At 40.0% G+C, this 21,386-nt stretch overlaps 1 protein-coding gene across 1 annotated transcript in view; it reads left to right on the top strand.

The window, feature by feature from the left end:
• SUMF1 (sulfatase modifying factor 1) overlaps positions 1 to 21,386 on the top strand; it is a 97,632-nt gene that overhangs the window by 40,597 nt on the left and 35,649 nt on the right. Inside the window, exons 4-7 of the mRNA XM_007076618.3 lie at positions 8,113 to 8,195; positions 10,083 to 10,205; positions 10,954 to 11,068; positions 16,387 to 16,500. Of these exons, the coding sequence (XP_007076680.2) occupies positions 8,113 to 8,195; positions 10,083 to 10,205; positions 10,954 to 11,068; positions 16,387 to 16,500 (435 nt within the window). The remainder of the gene's footprint in view (positions 1 to 8,112; positions 8,196 to 10,082; positions 10,206 to 10,953; positions 11,069 to 16,386; positions 16,501 to 21,386) is intronic.

Raw genomic sequence — 21,386 nt, 5'->3', positions numbered from 1 at the left:
CGCTTAACCGACTGAGCCACCCAGGTGCCCCTAGTAGCCTCTAGTTTCAAGGGACAGGAGTTGAACCACCACGCTGTGTGACCCTCTGCAGATGCCTGTCGCTAAACCACAGTTAGGAAGTAGATAGATCATCTCTGACTGTGGACCTTGACTGCCTTTGCAGCAAGAGTCCTGTCCCCTTTATCATGATGCTTTTGGGGGTGATGATTCTCCTCTTTTTCTTCTCTTTTCCAAAAAACAGGCAGGATTATTCATTTTCTGATTTACCTCCAAAATCTCCCGTTCTTAGGATGCTTTTTCTACATTCTGTCTTCTGTTTGCCCTTTTTTTTCTCAGAAGCTTCAGAACTTGGAAGGCATGAAGAAAAAAATCAAATGGCATTCAGACTTTCTGCAATTTCCCTGTATTATACATTGAAAAGGATCTAAGTAAGCCACTAACAATTTAAGGAGCCTAAATGGAGCCTCCTTGTAAAGAATTGTAATAAATACCTTGCTGTGGAGTGCCATGATTTTTTTTTACATATACTCAGCCCTCTTTGCAGACGGAAACTACTCACAAAATCTATTAATGTTGAAGATTTTTAAAAATGAGTTTTAGAAAGAACTATAGAGATATACTCTTAGGTACTATTTCTGGAAATTTAGCAGAAGCAAAAAAAATTCAAAATGTAAGTAAAGGTGTTTGAAGATATTTACTGTATTGTTATCTGTAATAGCTGCCCCCCCCTCCCCCAAGAGCAACAAAGTTTAATATAACTTGAGTGGTTCAGTGTTAGGAGATTATTTGGTAAATTATGATATATCAAGATGAAAAATATTGTGTGTGGCCACTAAAAATGTTTGTTGTGAAGTCCAGATTAAAAATAGGAAAATATTTAGTAAAATGAATGAAAACAATCAATATATAATTTGGGAAAAATATGTAAAAATGTGTATGCTGATTGATGAAACTGGAAGATGAATATAAAAATAAAATTTGCAGGGGCACCTGGGTGGCTCAGTCAGTTTAGCGTCCTACTTTGGCTTAGGTCATGATCTCACGGTTGGTGAGTTTGAGCCCTGCATTGGGCTATCTGCTGTGAGCACAGAGCCCGCTTCAGATGCTCTGCTCCTTCTCTCTCTGCCTCTTCCCTGCTCTCTGTTTCTCAAAATTAAATAAACATTAAAAAAAATAAAGTTTGCAGAAGAATGGTGGATATAAATAATTTTTAATTAAATTAATAAATATTTTTAATATTGATTATTTTTTGGTTTTTCATTGTAAACTTAAGTCTTTTACCTCTGTTAAAAGAAAACAGAAAAGCTGAGTAAAAATATGTTCAGTGTAGATAATTTACAAATTAAAAATGGTGCCCACAAAAGAACATTAAATATTATCCATAATCTCACTACCCAGAAATAACCATCGCAAACACTTCAGTATATGTACTACTAATCTTTTCTTGGGGTGTGTTTATGGTGTCTGTCTGTAAACACATTTTTAAGTAGACTTGTCTACACATACTTACTTATAAGTGGCTTTTTTCATTTTCTGTGTAGGGTAAACATTTATCTAAGCAATTACATTTTTACATTTTTCCTGCATATAATTTTTAATGACTACATTCTGTTCCTTCCTCTGGATGTACAAATAAGCTAAGCAACTCAGCCGGTCTCCTCGCTGTGTGTGCATATGATGTAGTCTTCTGCTGAGTATTATCAAATTGCTGTTATGTTGATTTACGTGGACACCTTTTTGCCTAAAGAAGTAAAAAAAAAATATATTAAAAAAAATCCTTTTCTTTCTCTTTTTTTTAAAAATCCCGAATCAACTTTCTTCATACAACTGAGAGGTAAACTAGAGCACTTATTTTATTTTTTAAAAAAATTTTAAAATGTATTTATTTTTTATTTAAATCCAAGTTAGTTAACATATAGTGTAGTAGTGGTTTCAGGGGTAGAATTTAGTGATTCATTACTTACATAGAACACTCAATGCTCATTCCAACAAGTGCCTTCCTTAATGCCCATCACCCAGGTAGCCCATCCCCCACACAACTCCCCTCCTGCAACCCTCAGTTTGTTCTCTGTATTTAAGAGTCTCTTATGGGTAGTGTGTTATGATAAGCAAAATAAGTCAGTCAGAGAAAGACAAATATCATATGATTTCACTCATATGTGGAATTTGAGAAACAAAACAGATGAACGTGGGGGAAGGGAAGGAAAAATAAGATCAAAAAAAGAGAAGGAGGCAAACTAGATCATATTTAAGGATTCTTTGAGCCCAGTGATTCTTTGAGCGATTTTTTTTCATGTTACATATAGTGAATGACTATATATAGGCTATCTACCCACTTCTCTCTTAAGGATGTGTAATGAATATTTAGAGTATACTGATTGATGCCGTGGGAATGTAGTGCATTCTAGCATGAGGAATTTCACTAAGAACTGAAGCAAAAAGTATTGAAAATTTTCATATATGTCTTAAATTTCATAAATATTTGTACTCTGTGTGAAAAAGTATGCCTTTTTCTGTCACACAAATTGTATTAATGAATACCTAATTTAGGATTTAATTTAAAATAAGCTCTCAGAATTGACTACCTACCTATTTCAATGATGAATTCATTTTTGTTCTTTATTAAAGCCTAGTTCTTTTATTTTTAATTGTTTGTTTGTTTATTTTTGAGAGAGAGAGCGAGCACGCACACATGGGTAGGGAGGGGAAGAGAGAGAGGGAGACAGAGAATCCCAAGCAGGCTCTGCATTGTCAGCACAGAGCCCAATGTGGGGCTTGAACTCACAAATTCTGAGATCATGACTTGAGCCAAAATCAAGAGTCAGATGCTTAACTGACTGAGCCACCCAGGGGCCCCTGAAGGAAGAGATTTTTAACTCACTGTGTGCTTTCTATTTTGTTTGATTCCTTCAGTTGCTGGATTCTCCTCCGGTTTTAACTTACACTTCATGAATTTGAACAGGTCTATAATTTCTCATTGTTCACTAGTGTCAGTTGAAACTTCTCCCAGGCTGTTTTTATAGGGGTAACTGTCATATTTAAACTGTTTCAAGAAATGTCCATCTTTTTAATTTGCTTGTTTAAATGCATTTAGTTTTTAAGAGAACAGCTGTAAAGTTGTGAACCTGACATCTTTACACTTGAATATGCATAATTAGACAGTGCTCTTTTTCCTGTGCCGACTGTATTCTAGGCTGTGTGTTTATAAGAAGCATAATTTACCACCTCTGGCAAGAATAAAGATGCCTTTGATATCTTCTCCATTTCTTTTCTTTAAACTGTTACTACAATTCCCTAGGGAGAGGTGAGAAAAGATGTCTTTGCGCCAGGAAGTCCATTTCTCAAGGGGACATCAATACTCACATGGCTTCTATTTACATTGTAATTGGTCACTGGCTGTCTGGTACAGCTGTTTCAACTTAAAACCCAAGACAGTTGCTATGGAGATGGTTGAGTAGAAATAGGTCAAGTTAAAATCCTTTTCCCCCTGGTTATAAGGGAGTGCTGTAACTCTGGAATTGTCTCAGTTGAACAGAAAATGGGTAGGTGGGCAACGACATTTAAAAAAAAAAAAGTCCTCTTTGTAGGATGAGGCTTATCATACATGCCAGTCTGCTCGACTCTGTGAGCAACACACCTGCAGACCCTTGCTGTTGAAGCAAAGGAGCTTAGACATACCATAATTTGCAGTATGACCTTGATTAGCTGACTCATATATGGCTCCCAGAAGTTATTTGTTTCATAAGTTCCTCAACATGGTAGGATAGCATTTATTTTCAAGACACAACCAGGAGTTCAAGAACAAGTTTTTAAAAACATAGTGTTAACAGTAACAATTGGAAAAAGGAAGGCATCTAGTGACATTGGATGGGGTTTGCCTAAAATTGGGCTGGAAAACATCATGGCTTTCCCAGAGCGTGATTCCCAGGATAAGTGATGTCCTACCTCTGATTGCACTGGTCCTCTCGTGTGGGGTGACTTTGATTACCTATTTTTTCTTCATCATGTGTCAGATGGGGAGATCGTTCCTGACTATGTATCTGATGATTACAGTGAAGACTTAAGGTCTTTATCACAGATAGGCATGTGGTATAGGTACTCTTATAGGTCCCAAAGCTTTGTCTGGCTTAGGACTTGGTGACTGTGGATTCCTCCTGCATCCTCTATACCCTACCCCCTTCCTCCCCACCCCCCAACTCTGTGGTGCTACTTGCTTCAGGGAATGGGTTAGTTTATGTGTAGATGGTTCTCACATCATGATTGTGATGAAAGATGACAACTATACACTCTTCTTGAGAATTCTTTGGAAATGACACATGTTCTAATTTCTCAGCCTATCTTCTGAAAAGGTTGAACTGGGGGGTGGCTGGGGCTCATGCTGAAGAAGTATTAGGGGGCAAATTTTCACTGATAGAATATATATTCTTCAAAAGTTCTAAGAGAATATTGCAACATGCAATAGCGTAAATGAATAACAGTAATAATGAGAGCTAACACTTATGTAATTCTTACTCTGTACCAGGCACTGTTCTAAGCTCTTTATGTACATTTCTTTATTTAATTCTCACAACAACCCAAGGAAGAGGATAGAAGTATTATTATCCCATTTTACAAATGAGGAAACTGAGACCTAGAAAGGTTAAACTAAGAAACCCAAGGTCATGCAGCTTGTAAAATGTGGTGCTATTGTTCAGACTCAGGTAGCCAGGCTCCAGGATAGGATGCTCTTACCACTATGCCTCTATGAACTATATATTAACATTTAAGAAAGAGAATCTTTTTTTTTTTTTCCTGATTACCATAGTGCAGTGGGTTATTTTGCACCTCCCAGGGTGCATTTGGCAATGTCTGGAGACATTTTAGGCTCCCGCAATTAGGGGGAGGGTGCTATTGGCATCTAGTGGGAAGAGGTCAGGGATGCTATTAAACATCCTGCAGGGCACAAGACAGCCCCTTACAACAAGGAATTACTTGGTCTAATATGTCAGTCATTGCTGAGGTTGAGAACTCTTATTATCGTAATACACACTCATTCTTAAAAAAGCATATTACTCCTCTAGTCTTGACCCCCATAATTGCAAGTATATTCTTCCAGACTTTTTTTCTGAGTATACTACATACACATTCGTATGCATATATTTTACAGAATCAAATACATATCCTATTCTATAGGTTATCTTTATAACACATTATATACATATTTCCACCTCGGAGTATCTTTTGATAACTGTACAGTATTCCTTTGGATGGATGGCTGCCAAGGCTGGGTTACTTTGTAATTTTTAATTAGAAATAATACTATAATACTGTAGATCTATCTTTGCATACTTATCTCAGGTCTTAGTATCTTGGAGAAAAACTAGGTTGTGGCCTTTGGACGAGGGCAGTGTTACCGTGGTGTCCCCTCCCCATCTCAAGCCAGTCTGTTCTTCGTGTTTCACTGTGCACATCCCTGAGATTGTTGATCATTGTGAACCTCCATGAATTCAAGTCATGTAAGCTAGGGGTCTGTTTGGGATGCGTTGCTAAGATAATGTGAAAGGTTCCAGAGAAGAGAAATCCTGGGAGAAGTGAAAAGCAGATATTTAGAATGAGAGAAAGTGTGTGTGTGTGGTGGGGAGGAAACTGAGTCAGACCTATAGCACTAGTGTGTGTAAGGTGGTACCTAGATCCACCAGTTTGAGTTTTGTAGACATTTTTAAAGGAAAATGAAGTGACTAGGTCCACATTTTGTTCCCCACTTTGTGCAATGAACCATGTAAGATAAACAAAATAATTTAAAAACTATCGATATACTGTCTTGTCTTTAACTTTCATTTTGAGAGAGACAGAGAGTGAGCGGGGGAGGGACAGAGAGACAGGGAGACAGAATCCCAAGCAGGCTCTGCGCTGTTAGTGCAGAGCCTGACGTGGGGCGCAAACCCACAAACCGCGAGATCATGACCTGAGCCGAAACCAAGAATCTGACGCTTAACTGACTGAGCCACCCAGGTGCCCCTCAATATACTGTCTTAACTCATACTCTGAGGATTCCTGGAGTGGAAGATCTCTTTTAGGAATCAGGCTCAGTGCTGGCAGACAGTGGGTGTTCAGCAAATATTTGTAACCAGAGTGAATTGAGGGGAAGAGGAGAGGAAAGGGAACAGTCTAAGAGGCCCTTGGAGCAGCCGTACCAGGGTCTGCTCTACATCAGCCAGGTCCATGGAAGCTCCCCTCTGAAGAAGGGGCTGGAAACCTTGGAGCACATGTGCCATTCGGGCTTGGGTTTGGTTGTCTTCGCTAAAGCTGTACGTATTCAGCAGTGCCACTCTGTGGTGTGCAGTCCACAGAAATGCATATGTATACTTGCTGAAAGTCAGGAGCACCTAAAAATGTTGATAGAAGTAAACACTGTTCATAATAGATAGCCCTGAACTGGAACCCACCCAAATGCCCATCAGTAGTAGAATAGATCAGTAAGTCAGTTTTTTAAAAATAGTTGCTACTGATGAAATGTTTCAAAACACAAAAGGTACAAGAAAATTAGGCAATCTCATTTCTTCCACCCAGATTTAACAAAGGTTAACATTTTGTCACATTTGTCTTCTTTACTTCTTTTATTATTTTAAGAAATAGAACTTCTGGTGCCCTCTCTGATCAGTGCTGGGGGTGGGTTGGGGTTGGGTGAGTGATCTGAAGTTACTGAAACTCGAAAGTGGGAAAACCTCGGCTTTCTATGCACCTTTGCCCTTGACATGGAAGGGGTTAGCTGTCGCTGGACCCTAAGCATCCAGCAGTCAAGTCAGTGAGAACATCCCCAGATTTAAGTGTCTGCAGCGCCATACTTGAAACAGAAATAAGCCATGCCTTTCGCCTCTCCTGGTCTCAGAAAAATAAAACACCTTGCAATAGTGTCCTTTAAGGACATAATGCCTGTATCATTGAAAAATATAAGAGAATTTGTTTTTTCCCATCAGGTTGTGATTGGAATCCCATGAATGTTTTGATTGTGCTGATATGAAAAAAAGAACAAGAACAGAGTTTGGTCTTTTCAGTGATTGCTGTAATTGTTAGCAGAAACACTTCCCCCTTCTCTTCCACTCAACCCAGCTCATCAGGGAGCAAATGACTGACAGTAGCATTGTCATGGGGACAATCTTGAGTCTACTTCGGTTTATATTACAAGAGTCATGTGCAAATTTCTGTTCTTTGGTTAGTATTAGGAACAATGGTGATGAAGATGTTTTATGACACTCCTCCTGTCATGAGGCCGTGGTTGAGATGAGTTCTCTGTACTGAGTGCATGCTAGTGCCAGGCATACTCGTAAGCCCTTCATATATGTTATGTTTCCTCCTTGTCATAACCCATGAGGTAGGTATTGTTACTGTCTCCATCTAAGAGTATGAAAACAGGCCTTGGGAGGTTCAGTAGGTTGCCAGGGGTCACATCGTGGGTGATTTGACTCTTGTTTTGACTGGTTCCAAAGCCAAGCTCTTAACCAGTCACTAAATTTTACTTGGGTAACTGGAACTGTAAAGTAGGAATTAAGGTCCTGGGAACATCTGGCTGAGCACTTCCCTATCTAATTCAACCTCTGAGGTAGGTGAGGCCAGGGTCCTGCACCCATATTGCAGATGAAGCCAGATAAACAGTGAACTTGCTTGGGGCTGCACATCTGATGTTAGGCTAGAAATTGAACCAGGGTCTTTTGAAAGCACACTGCAGCTTTTCACCCTATGCTTCAGCTTGATATCTGACCACCTGGGTTGGACCTTCAGCCCAGCACATACTTGTAAGGTTAACTCTGTTTCCCCATGTTTTAAACAGGAGCAGTACTACCTGTCTCTCACTTGTTAGAGATTATAGAGGATTAGCTAGCCCTTCCTCTTTTAAACAATTCTTGGAGATACACATCATTTAAATACATGTCTATTCAGTCATTGTGGTGCTTTTTGATATGAAATAATACTTTTTTGTTGAAGATTTATTTTTGATGGTCTGGTAAAAGTATTTGTTTGGTAACTGATATGGAAGTTGAAGATCATAAGTCAGATTTTTTTCTGCACATACTGAGTCATTGTTTTTCTAGAGTCATCCTAACTAACCTCAGCTTTTCTGGGTGTTGCTTTGAGGTTGCAGCTGCTCCCTGGTGGTTACCTGTTAAAGGCGCTAACTGGAGACACCCAGAAGGACCAGACTCTACTGTTCGACACAGGTGAGGCTGGTGGTTCTTTCCCTGGTGGACATTTTTAATTGCCAAAAAGATTCCTGTGCTGTTGAAAAGGAACTCGGTGGCCATCTTCATCTGTAAAAGAGTGCTAATGACCAACTCTCGTTGGTTGGTAGGAAAATAACATAGCAGGAAATAACATATGGGGAGATCCAAACACTGTTCTAACTCATAGAAGGCTCGTAACAAGTGACCTCTTTCTTCCTCATTTGGCCTCTCAAAGAGTTTGCTTTGCAAATTTTTCCCCCCTTTGACAGGCCTATTATAAATCTCTTGACATATTTAATGTTTGCAACCTGTCTGTTTGCTCTCTCCTATGAGTGGGTCACGATGAGGAAGAAGACCATCTGTGCTGTGGATAAGTAGTTGTGTCTGGCCAGGTGGTCACTGTGGAAACTCAAGCCTTGGGTATAGGATTCATGTTATCTCCAGTCCTGGACTGACATACTTTGAGGCCACCATCTGACTGAAAAACCACAGACCTGCAAGTCGGTCAGCCAGTCTCCAGGGTGGCAAGGAAATAATTATCTCAAGCAAAAATAGAGTAGCACTTTAAGCCCTGGAGATGGAGAAAGGTTGGGTCAGGACTCAGCATCTCAACAGCCTAAGAAAACTGTTCTCCTAACCCACTTTTTCTGATGGGAATTTTGAGCCTCTATTTTTAACAACATCCCTGGTTATTGCCCTCATTGTCAGGGAGCTAAGAGCTCATGAAGTTCAGCTTTAGGGATATAGCCCCTTGACGAAGGGCAGAAAGAAACCTTGCAAAGCCTGAGCTGGCAGCCTTTGTGGTAGAAATAGACTGTGAGGCAGAAAGTCATAGAATTCTTGGGCACCACAGGTTGACTGGGCCTCTTAGCTCCCAAATGGTATTTTCTTTCATGAACTTAATAGAAGAAAAAGCTAAGGCAGAAGGAAAACCCAGAGGGGAATGTATTTTTTCCACTGAGTACATTTTCTTAGCAAAGTATGTCTCTGCTGAAAACAGTAACTGACACATAACAGGTACTCAGTAAACATTTGTTGAAGGAATAAATGAAAGTCATGGTGTAATTGCTGGAGGGAATTCAGAGGTGTTTAAGGAATGGACTAGGAGTGTGTAGTTCACTTGAAAAAGGGTGAACAGGGAATTAGAATTATCTAGTGCTGTATGAACGTGCGGATCCCCTTATTTGCAAACTTTCCCCTTAACCTTCCTTATCCTTCTATGCCCTTAGAAAAAATACTCATTTGGTATCTGCTAGCAGGAGGTGCATATAGCTGACTAATCTGTAGTAGAAAGGCACAAAGTTTAAAGCCAAGCAACCTGTGCAGAGGAGGGGAAAAGCAAGATTGTGCAGAGGGAAAAGTTGAGATTATAATGTAGGCCCAAGAAGTCCCCACTGATCCCTTTGAGGGCTTTGGGGTAAATAGGGCCTGTAGGACAGAGCTGTGGGTGTTCTGAAATGGCTGGACCTTTATGCCCCTACTGTGGTTAGTCATTGGCTGTTCTTAGGTGACTCTCCACAGCTGTGGGAGACCCTGAAGGGGCACTCCCAGCAGCTGGAACAGCACTCCTTCCTTCGAGGGGGACATGGGGGGTGCATCTCCACACCCAGTGTACCAAGTGAGATTCTCTAGGGGTCTAGGCCTGCCTGCTGGGGAGGACATGTTTTAAGTCTAGTTCCAAGGAGGATTATAACCCATTTGGGAGCCTCGGATGTCAGACACCTGTGGTGGATGGTGACAGATGTGGCACAGCTGGGGGTTTGATTGGACTGAGATTGGACACCCAGATTGGACTGAGGGTGATTATAGGCACTTTGCTGAAGCTGGTTTCTGTTTCCTGTTCTAGTTCGTGCCCCTCTACACTCTGCTTTTGCTCTTCCCCAGGCCTCATCATCCAGTTCTGCACGTTTCCTGGAACGATGCCGTGGCCTACTGCACATGGGCGGGAAAGCGGCTGCCCACGGAAGCTGAGTGGGAATACAGCTGTCGAGGAGGCCTGCAAAACAGGTACTCAGAGGGTCTCATTTTGCCTATGTGTTGACCTTTTTCTAAATCTGTGGAACTTACTTCGGTTAGAAAGTTGATTGAAAACAAGAGCTTTTTCTTCCTAGGCTTTCTTCACCTGCATGAACTTACTAGGAGACACTGATGCCTGGGTCACCAAAGTGTCAGGTGAAGTGGGCTCCCTGCAGCCCCAAAGGGTGCTTCACGCATTCATCTCCCTATGATCTTACAGAGTCCTCCTCAGAGCCTCTTGGCAGGCTGCCTTGCGTTTAGGATTTTCTTATTTTAGGCATGTCCTGAAGCAGTGGTATTTCTCTGCTTCTAGAACCATGAGAGAGAAAGCTCATGTTTGGGTCACATCTTCTAGGAAAGGCTCCTTAAAATAGCAGAGGCTTTTTAAAAAAGTATGGTGTGATACTGCCTGATTGTGCTACCATATAAGTCCACAATGATGCCTACTTTCCCAGCCTTCTATAAGCCCTTCTTTTAGCTATGTGACTTATTGCAGGCCTCTCTAGTACCCGGGAAACACGGAGATTGTGGTGAACTTGACATGAGCTGGTTGTGCGGAAGTTTCAAAAACAAAACAGTTCTGGTTAAAAGCTTTATTTATTTATATATTTGAAATGTAAAACGTAGTTCACTCAGAACAAGTGAGCAATGCCCTCTCTTTCATTGCATTCCTTCTCTTGACTTTAATCCAGAAGCCTGTGCCTGTTTGACAGGCTGATACCTGTGTCTCTTCTGACAGACTTTTCCCCTGGGGCAACAAACTGCAGCCGAAAGGCCAACATTATGCCAACATTTGGCAGGGCGAGTTTCCTGTGACCAACACTGGGGAGGACGGCTTCCGAGGGACTGCGCCTGTGAGTAGCGAGGCTTCTGGGGGCGGGCGGCAGCCACAGAGAACGCGGACATGCGCGGAAGGCATTGCGCGCTCTCTGACTAGTCTGTTGCGGTCTTCCTGTGTTCATCCGCCTGTGCGCGTGGCAGTTCCTAATAATCAATCAAATATTCTTTTTCATAACACAGTTTTCTTTCTGATTCCATCATACTTAGAGAAACTTCGGAAAACAAAAAGTATAAAAGAGAAAATTAAAAGGACCTGGAATTTTGCCACCCAGAGATAAACCTTGTTAGCATTTTGGTACATTTCTTTCTGCTCCTTTCCATGTTTATTGATGCTAATAATAGCTGGTAGTTAGTGAGTGTTTGCAGTGTGGCAGGCTTGGTGCTAGGCCATTTTTATGAGTTAATGCATTTAATGTTAATTCAACTTTGTAAAGTAGGTACCATGTATTTTATCCTCATTTTCCAGGTGGGCATTCTGAGGGACACAAAGGTTAACTAACTTGCCCAAGGATACGCAACTGTAAAGTAGCACAGTTGGAGTTTGAACTGGGTCTGTTTGTTTCCAAAGCCCATGTTCTGAACTGCCATATATGCCAGCATATGTTTTTCTGGTGTATATATAGCTGTGTGTATGTGTATATATGTGTGTGTATACACACATACATACATACATATATATACATACATACATATATATATATGTATATATACATATATATATGTATATACTTTTTACATGTTGCTTTTGGGTCATGCTGAATGTAATACTTAAAATCCTGTTTTTCCCTGCTTAATATGAGGAACAAATACATTGTCTTTCAACAGATGGATAACCTGTCATTTGAATAAGCCCTAATTTATTTGCCTTTTATTAATCATTCACTAATTTAGGTTATATCTGTTGTTTTGTCATGTTTTGTTTTTGCTAAATAATTTAACAAGGAACATCTTGTACATAAATATTAAATTGTATATCTGATGATTTGTTTAAGATAGGTTTCCCAAAATGAAATTAATGAGCCAAAGACTAGTAAACACTCTTGGTAAAGGTTTTAGATATATGGCTAAACTGTTTTCCAGAGTGTGTATCGCATACTTTCCTCCACAAGTATATAAGAGTTCTTTTCTCATTGCTCTTTTGCTGGCAAAATCATACACTAATGAAGCAATGTTGAAAATATTTCATTTTCTCCTAACAGTGCGGAAAGAAATCTTGTGGTGGGGAAGTAACACCTTACTGGGTTTGTTGTTACAGAGAATGATTTTCTTTCAACACTCTTTCAAACAGTTGTCATTTTTTTCATATTTGTATTTTTGTTTCACACAAAAATAATTCTTCCAAAATTTACTTATAAATGTAACACAGATACATTGTTTGGAAGATGGCCAAATGACTCTAAAATGTGACTGAAATAATAAAGTAGTGAGAAACACCCAGACATTTTTGGAAAAGATGAAGAGTGGAGAGACACTTGACCTACCAGAAATCTAAAAATAGTTTGAGCTATAGTAGTTAAAGCATTATAGTTTCATTTTGGGGGGGCAATTGATATAAATAATAGATTGCATGAGAAGATGTAGCCTTCCAAGAGGTATTGGGGTGCATATGTGTATATATAAAATTCCATATATATGTGTAAGCATGTGATAAAGGAACCAACACAAACCAATGGGACATGATGTACTACCCAAAGGAAGCAGAAGACTAATCATTTGATCTAGAAATTGTCCTCCAAAGTTTCCTTCATGATAGCTGGTACTCTCACAAGCACATAGTTGTATTCAGCAAAATGAGGGATTAGACATGTCAGGGACTAAAGGAGTTCCACCCTTTCTCAGACTTTCCATGGGTGAGAAACCTAGCCAATGATGGGCCACCTTTGGTCAGTGAAACTGGCATTGTAGGTGCTCGGTGAGGATGCTCACGAGTCCCTAGGAAAGATGTTGGTAGATGGAGGCAGTGATACAGTGGCCATCGAAGTGTTATACACTGCCACGGAGTGTGCAGCAACTCACCTGCGGTGCTCTAACCTTGAACATGGATGGCTCAGAACATTGGGCTCATACCTGGCCTTCTTTGGTAGCAGATACATTAGTGAGACTGGCACAAGGGCCTTAGCAGCCTAGGTCCCCTTCCTAGATGGTAGGCTGTGAGAAGTAGGGCTATTGCAGTAAGCCTTGAATCCTAAGGTGTGGGCTTCCGATGGACCAAATTATATAAGCGCCTGTCAGTTTTAGTAAAAGGCCATGAAAAGGCTGGACTGGGCAGTTATGAATATTTTACAGTGCTTACTGCTATGGAATTTCATATCCTATTTCAGTACTTGAGTCTCCAAGGAAAACAGTCATTTATCCTTAAGGGCACCTGTTCAGAAAACACAAAGTTCCCTGTGAAATAAGGACACTTTACAGATGTTTAGAGTGGGAACATTTAACTGGGAGTTTAGCAGATGTCTATCCTGGAATATATGCACCAGAAATTACCTGAAGAAGCACCATTCAAGTTCCTAAGAGAAAATTAGAACAGTTACCAGGGGCCCTCAAAGAACCAATTTGAGAGACATGACCTGGGGAGAAAGAAGCAGGAGGGCACAGGGAGGTGGCTTCCACCTGTGTTTGGAATGAGACTTAGCAAGATCTGAATCTTCAAAATAGGACTGTGGACCCAGACAGTTACCTTGAGTCCACTTGAGCTGTTGTGTCCACACAGTCTGTTCATTAGAGAGAAGGAATTTAACTTCAATGGTGGGGTGGACTACAGTGAAACAGCTCTCTCACCTGATATTTTATGTATGCTATTACTTCTGGTCTGGATGGAGCAAACTATTCTGACCACAGTGAATCTTACGAATTGGATTTTTATTTTGTTAGCCGCTTTCATACAACTATTAGTGTGTTTTGGTTTTAATGCATAGCAATCATTCAGCAGGTTTGAAATATTTCTCATGCACATTTGTTTTCTTGTGAGGTTCCTGGAAGGAAGCTTTGGTTAGTGCAATTAATTTAACAATGAGCAGTTGCACAGTTTCTTCTCCTTAATGGCATACTCATAGATGGTAATTTTAGGGATGGTGACTTCCAGATTTTATCTCACTTAAACATCAGATTTTTTAAAGGGGGAAGAAAACCCCAAAGTTTGAGTCAATTTTATTTCCCCATCTGAATGGTTTAAGAGCACCAGATAGGTTAAATTGCTTGCTCAGTAGCTGCTAAGTGTGGGCACATAAAAAGGACCTCAGGCACATGAACTTGAGCCCCCTCCGCTTGTGTGTGCTATGAGTCTGAGAAATGATTCTTTCCTCCAGAATGTTTGTTGCATCTTTTAATTGCTCTTGTGCCCCTGGCTCTTTCTCTTCTCTTCTTGAAACAAATTAATTTCTTCTTTTTCTTTCTATTCCTTGCAGCTATTATCCCACCTTACTCTTTCTGATCATCTCTAAATTCTTGAAGAACGGTTTATGCCTGTGACCTCTCCACCTTTACTGTCTCTCTCAGTTTAGAACTGTGAACTAGATTCCAATGAGACTCTTCTACCTTTGTAGAGGAGGATACAGCCAGAAATCTGCAACCGGAAATCTCTGCAGCCAGAAATCCTCTCCCTCTTGGGAATTTCTGAGACATTTTTTCCCCACTCATTTCCCTACTCATCCCACTCTGTCTCACAAAATTAGATTTTTTGTTTTGGGTATATATTTTTTCTCCCTCAGTAAGCTCTTTGATGTCTTACGCCATTGATCCCTTCCTGCCTTCACTTGACATGCATGGAATTACTGAATGATGCAGTAAATAAAGACTGCTGTTTCCATAATGAATGCTGAATATGGAAGCAGAGTGGCAAAATTTTTTAGCTTTCCAAATTATCCAGATGAAGTTCTTTTAGGAAGTAGCTTCATAACTTTGAAGTGCTCTGAACTGCCCAAGTATCAGGTGCTTCCATATTCATGTGTCAAATGGAGGTGAATTTTTAGTTTATTCATTTCTTTAGTCCTACGTCATTAGTATGGGGAAAAAAAAACCCATGGATTTACAAAAACATACATATTTTCGTATTTTATATTATTATTTTTATTTTTTACAAAAATATTTTTTAAAGCCCAAAGATAGGGGCGCCTGGGGCGTTTAGTTGATTGAGCATCTGACTCTTGATTTCAGCTCAGGTCACAGTCCCAGGGTTGTGGGACGGAGCCCTGTGTCAGGCTCTGCACTGAGTGTGGAGCCTGCTTAGGATTCTCTCTCTCTCTCTCTCTCTCTCTCTCTCTCTCTCTCTCTCTCTCTCTCTCTTTCTTTCTGTCTCTCTCCTCCTCTCTCTCTCCCTCTCCTTCTCTCTCTCTCTCTCTCTTCTTCTTCCTCTCCCTCTCCTTTTCTCTTTCTCCCTCTCTCTCCCCCTCTACTCTCCCTGATTGTACTTTCTCTCTCTCTCTGTCTCAAAAAAAAATAATAATAAATAAAAAATAAAAACCCAAAGATAACTTGATATATTTTCATTTAAAAAATGAAAATTTTCTTTATGTTTGAGAATTTCCATTAAAAAATGTTAGGAAAATATTTTAAGTCGCTAAAATAGTGTAATTGTCTACACTAACTTTTTCAGTTAAAGTTTTTTCTTACCCCTCTCCCTTCCCTCCTTCTTAAAAAAGCTTTATACTTTGGCTCTTTGTCTGTGACAATATTATGTGGCAGACTGTCTGACCTGCCTTTGAAATGTGATATGATTGCTTGCTGATGAATCTCAGTTGGCCTCATACTTCCAGGTTCCAGAGACTGACTGCAAACCTTTTCTTACAAATATGCTTGATAATGAATTCACATTTTCTTTAGAAAAACAAGTCGTCTCAGTGTTTTGATGATAATGACTGAGGCTTAAAGATAAGATAGTGAGTTGGAGGGGGCTGGTGGGTAGAGAGGACAGAAGTGACTTGGCGTTTTTCAATGTAAAAGACATTATGTGGCCACATATCTTAGCTCTGATGGTAAAACTTATAGTGGGTCTGATATGATGTTTCTGTTATGCTTTTGAGAGTTGAAATCATCATCTCCCCCCTACCCCCATCAGGTACAGATTTGGTCATTATTTGTCTGTTAGGAAGAGTTTTGTTGGCTTCCTTACCATGTAGTATAAACTCTCCTTAGGTTTCTAAACTCCCCTTGAGAATCAAAGCAAAACATGTCTCTTTCTTTGTTTTTACATTGGCCAAATTGGAGTTTGACGGTCAGAATGAAAATTAATATTCATACCTTGAAGTTCTACTTCTTTTAGTGCATTTTTGCAGCAAAGAGATTTTCCAAAGAAGGTGAGTACTTTGACAGCATATTCCCTTTTTTTAATTTTTAGGTCGACGCCTTTCCTCCCAATGGTTATGGCTTATACAATATAGTGGGGAACGCATGGGAATGGACTTCAGACTGGTGGACCGTTCACCATTCTGTTGAAAAAACACTTAACCCAGTGAGTATCATTCTCAGACTGTATCATGAGAAGATTATATCCATCCCCTAGGCGGTCTGTGGCAAGAATTTCATGTGTTTCTGAAGAGTATTTGTCTGCTCTTGAAATTAATCTTGGAATTTCCCCAAAGGGATATTAAGTACGTGTCTCTCAAGTTTAAAGCGCTGTGTAGAAATATCTACAAGCATTTTATGTACTTCTGGATGGTGATGGTAATAATTATTTGAGGGAATCTGCCTATAACTTTAGAAATTATTACTCAGCCTCATAAATTTGATCAGAGTAAGATATCTAAATAACTATGCAAAATTCATTAATGTTTTTAGTAATAACCAGTGAGATATGCTAGATGGTATTTATCATGCAGCTAAGTGCCTGAGTTTTGATTGGCTGAAATTTTGATTCAGGAGTGTTATTTAGGGAAAAACGAGAAAGTATTTTCTGGTCAATGTTGAGTCAGGAAGTTGAGTCATTTAGTGATTATTTCCTGCACTTTGCAGTATGTCAGTTCGGTACATCATATGCCTTGGGAATTAAGACAACCACGTTTATCTAAGTTTCACCTACTCTGGTATGGGAAGAATGTTAAATGCAACTAACATTCAACTGTGTCCCTAAAACCAGGCTCTGCCAGAAGAACATACAAAAATTGAGGGACTACATGGGCATGTAGGTGAGAAGCACTTCCTTAAAAAAAAAACAAAAAAAACTGTGTCTGAATATTTTTTGTTGTGTGTGGGGAAAGAACCATTTAAAAATCCTATCTCTAGCAAGCTAGACATTCATAAGTCAGAACCAAGAATATATATTTATACCAAAACTAGCTAGACTGGGAACTTAATATGCTCAATTTTAAACCTTAACCTTTTGAAAAGGCAACTAAGAGTAACTATAAAGAAAATTAAGGGGCGCCTGGGTGGCTCAGTCGGTTAAGCGGCCGACTTCAGCTCAGGTCATGATCTCGCGGTCCGTGAGTTTGAGCCCTGCGTCAGGCTCTGGGCTGATGGCTCAGAGCCTGGAGCCTGCTTCCAATTCTGTGTCTCCCTCTCTCTCTGCCCCTCCCCCGTTCATGCTCTGTCTCTCTCTGTCTCAAAAATAAATAAAACGTTAAAAAAAATTAAAAAAAAAAAAAAGAAAATTAATTCTTCAGTCTCTTGTCAGTGGAGGGTTAAGCAGCTCGAGTAATTGAAGAAATTGTCAGGCTCTGTGCCTCAGGCCATTTTTCGGAATATAAGGATAAATTTGTTTGATGTGCTTGATTTTTCTTCACAGAATAACACGTGGGCTGCTCATGAATAATCTGGAGACACAAACCTACTTTCTTGGGTGCAGATGAAAAAGCTGAGTTCTTCGGAAACTGTCATTCCCCCACTCATTTCCCTTGTACTTTCTGGCAGGGCTGGTGCAAGTAGCGGTCAAAGACAACTCTTCTCTCCAAAATGAGAATAAGGTTGTGAAATTCTAGGTAGGTTTGTGGTTGGGAGACGCCATTCTCTACTGGCAAGATGTGACTTGGCATTTGCTGTCAGAGTCAGAAATAGAATTTTTCCCCCTCGGATAAAAGCATCTGCATGTTTGCAAGGGGGTGCACAAGGCTTCAGGATTCTGGCAAGTTGTGAATGTATCTATCTGACCATCTGTTGTCAAGCTGAGCGCTTATTAGCTTCCAGTCTTATAACTGCTTGTGTGTCTTCTAAGGATTTACAGAAAAATTCACATTTCTCTTGTTTTCCCCAGTCCCAGGAGCTATCTTAGATGTCGTCCTTGCTTTATAAATTGTTCTGATTTTAGATTTCTCTTGGTCACAGTGGCCTCATTTGCTTCCTGATTTGAATGGGCTAAAATTCATCTGTTTTGAGAACTAAACCCCAACTTCCTAGAGAACTCAGATTCCATCATTCAAATCTTTACAACTTCCTTCATTTCCAGTGCCACTGGCATGTCCCATCTGGGGTACTGCAACAGCCTCCCAGCTGGGCCTCTGCCTTCCATCTCTCTGCACTATGCAGCTACAATGACGTCTACAGAGAACAGATTTAACGCAGTCACTCCTCTGTTTAAAACCCTTCAGTGGCTTCTTGTCTAAAGAAGAAAGTACAGTTTCTTGAACACAAGTTCTCAAGGCTAAGATCATTTAATCCTTGCTGATCTTTCTAGCCGTACCTTTTACTTCTTCTTCAAACATTTAGTTATAAAATTTAATAAAAATTCAGGATGGTACAGAAAATAGTATAATACATACCTGCCATTTAGACGTAACATATATTAACAGTTTACTGTATTTACTGTATTTCTTTTAACCAGAGGAAAAGGACAAAAACTGGTCTCCAGGTTAACACTGGATATTGTTAATATTTTTAATTTAAACAATTTTAGTCAATGTATAGTGCAATCTCACTGTGGTTTTTAGTCATCATATGTTAAAGTCTGCATCTCATAACTCTAGTCTCTAGCTACCCTGTTGACCTGCTTCTGTTGTCATTGTTGGGTTTGGTCACATCTTGTTTTCTCACATGCCTGGCTATTTTTGGCTGAGTACCAGACAATGCATACGGAAGATTATAGATATTATTGGAGATCTGGATAGCGTGATCTTTCTCTAGAGAGGATGTACCTTTGCCTGTGGAAACTTCCATTTCAGATGAGCTAATTCCAATCAGGAGTTGGGATGTTTTGAAGGAGCGCTTCAGTCCCTGTGAGGGCTTGTCTGGATGTAGCTTTTAGGATGCCAACCAAAAGTCAGGGGTTTTACTATGGCTCTTCTTCCTTGAAGGGTCTTGTAATCCCATTTTTTGTTTCCTTAGGCCACGAGTCTATTGAGAGTTCTGTTCAGCTTCTCAGCCTTGTAGCTGCTGCCTTTGTGAATCAGCAGACCTCTAGGTGAAACTAAGAATGGGAAAGGTCATCTCTGAGCTTCCCTCTTCTCTGGAATTTGAGCCCTGCAGTTCCTCACAACTATAGTAGTTTTCATCTGGTTTGGTTAAAACTCCTATTTCTCACTGAGGTCTCAATTTATTTGCCTTCTTTCCCTAATGGCCTGTGTATCTCCAGTGCCTAGCAAAGAATGTGGTGCAGAATAGCTGGTCCTGTAACAAAGCCAGTTCCAGAGACCTAGAATTGAGTGTGACCACTATTCATATTTCAGGTGTTTCAAAAGCAAAGGCTGCTTGGAAACAGACAGTTTCAGGGAGAGTTTTGAACCAAAATGTCCACGTGATTAGTAAACATTTCAACTCAGGAACTGACCTCTTCCGTGCCATGCATATGTGTTAGTTCCAAGACTAACTCATAATGACAAATCATTTTAAAGCTTCTTTGGGGAGCTTGAGAAAAGTCATTGTTCTGTATGCAAAGGCTATTCAGGGAATATCTTTTTCTCATTCAGTGACTTCCAGGGAGCAAAAGTTAATCATTAGTGCTTATTTTATTGGGCAGTCATTTATGGCAGAAGCAGGTGGTGGAAATATCTTGTGTGCTTTGTACACACAATCCTGAGAGAGGCTGATGTATTTGACCATATGAAGTGAAGGTTGGTTTGGTCTTAGCTGGTAGGAGGTTATGTGGAGGGTGCGTGCATGTGTGTGTGTGTGTGTGTGTCTTCTGGAGCTGCTTAAGATGGCATCACCTCTTTCCACACAGATACAGTCCAGAGTATTACCATTGCTGCTACTATTTCTTTTAACCAAACTAAAAAAAAAAAAAAAAAGAAAAAGGTCATTTTTTTCCCTTTTCAGTTACCTCACCCCAAGGCCCATATTAATCTATGGCAGTATGTAATGCTTTCAGTAAAGAATGTGTTGAGCTTACATAGCACCCTAATTTCCAGCACCTGCATACTCACTCACACTACCCACGTACCATGCTGACTTGCTCGCTGATTGTGTGAGAGGATGGTGTGATCTATGATATATTTTCCACTCTAACTTTGAGGTATATGGTTTCATTCGGGCAGCTCTTTTTTCCTGAGGGAAAGAACTCCAGTCTTGGAATGAGTCAAAGTAACTTGGATTATAGCTCTGCCACTTAATATTAAAGGAATTTCTGTAAACTTAGTATATCTCTCTTTTTTTAAAGTTTATTTATTTATTTTTAGAGAGAGACAGCACAAGTAGGGGAGGGACAGAGAGAGAGAGAGGGAGAGAAAGAATCCCAAGCAGGCTCTCCACGGCCAGTGCAGAGCCCAATGAGGGGGGCTCACACTCATGAAGCATGAGATCATGACCTGAGCCAAAACCAAGAGTCAGACAGTTAACTGACGAATGCACGCAGGTACCCCTAAACTTAGGATATCTTAACTTTCCTTATCTACAAGTTGGGAATAATTTTACTTTTATCATGAATTTGTTGTGAAGTTAAATTTGATGATGCTGCATGTGAAAGTATTTTATACCTCAGAAGTGTTGTTGTGTATTGTTTTTGTTTAAATTATGTTTTGACTGCCTACTTGGGGTATTATATGCTTCTCTCAGGCAGAGTTGATGAGGAATGTTGGGGAATAAAGTGATATTTATAAATAAAGAATGCTCAGAACTCCATCTCTCCTTACCGTTGGCTGGCATAACACATTGTCATCCTTAAATGAGAAACTTGCTAGTGCTTCATGGTTCATTCAAGTCCAGCGGGAATAAAGTTTTTCAAAAACCATTCCTGCTTTGAATGAATCCGGCTGCTTGCCAAATTCTATTAGCCAGAGATTGAGTTTGTTTTGTTTTTGTTGGTGTGTAATTTGATTGTTCAATTAGATTGTATAGCTCCAGACATTTTTGGAACTGTATCCTGTTTTGCCAGGCTGCTTTGTCACGGTATAGGATTGACCAGGGAGGTGGTAAGCCCTCCTTGTCTGCATTGAATGACACGGTTTTGAATGACACTCGGAGCCCCTGGCT

This window comes from Panthera tigris, chromosome A2 (genome assembly GCF_018350195.1).
Source record: "Panthera tigris isolate Pti1 chromosome A2, P.tigris_Pti1_mat1.1, whole genome shotgun sequence".
Lineage (NCBI taxonomy): Eukaryota > Metazoa > Chordata > Mammalia > Carnivora > Felidae > Panthera > Panthera tigris.
The sequence above is the reverse complement of the archived record's forward strand: the minus strand, read 5'-3'. Positions and strand labels throughout refer to the sequence as shown.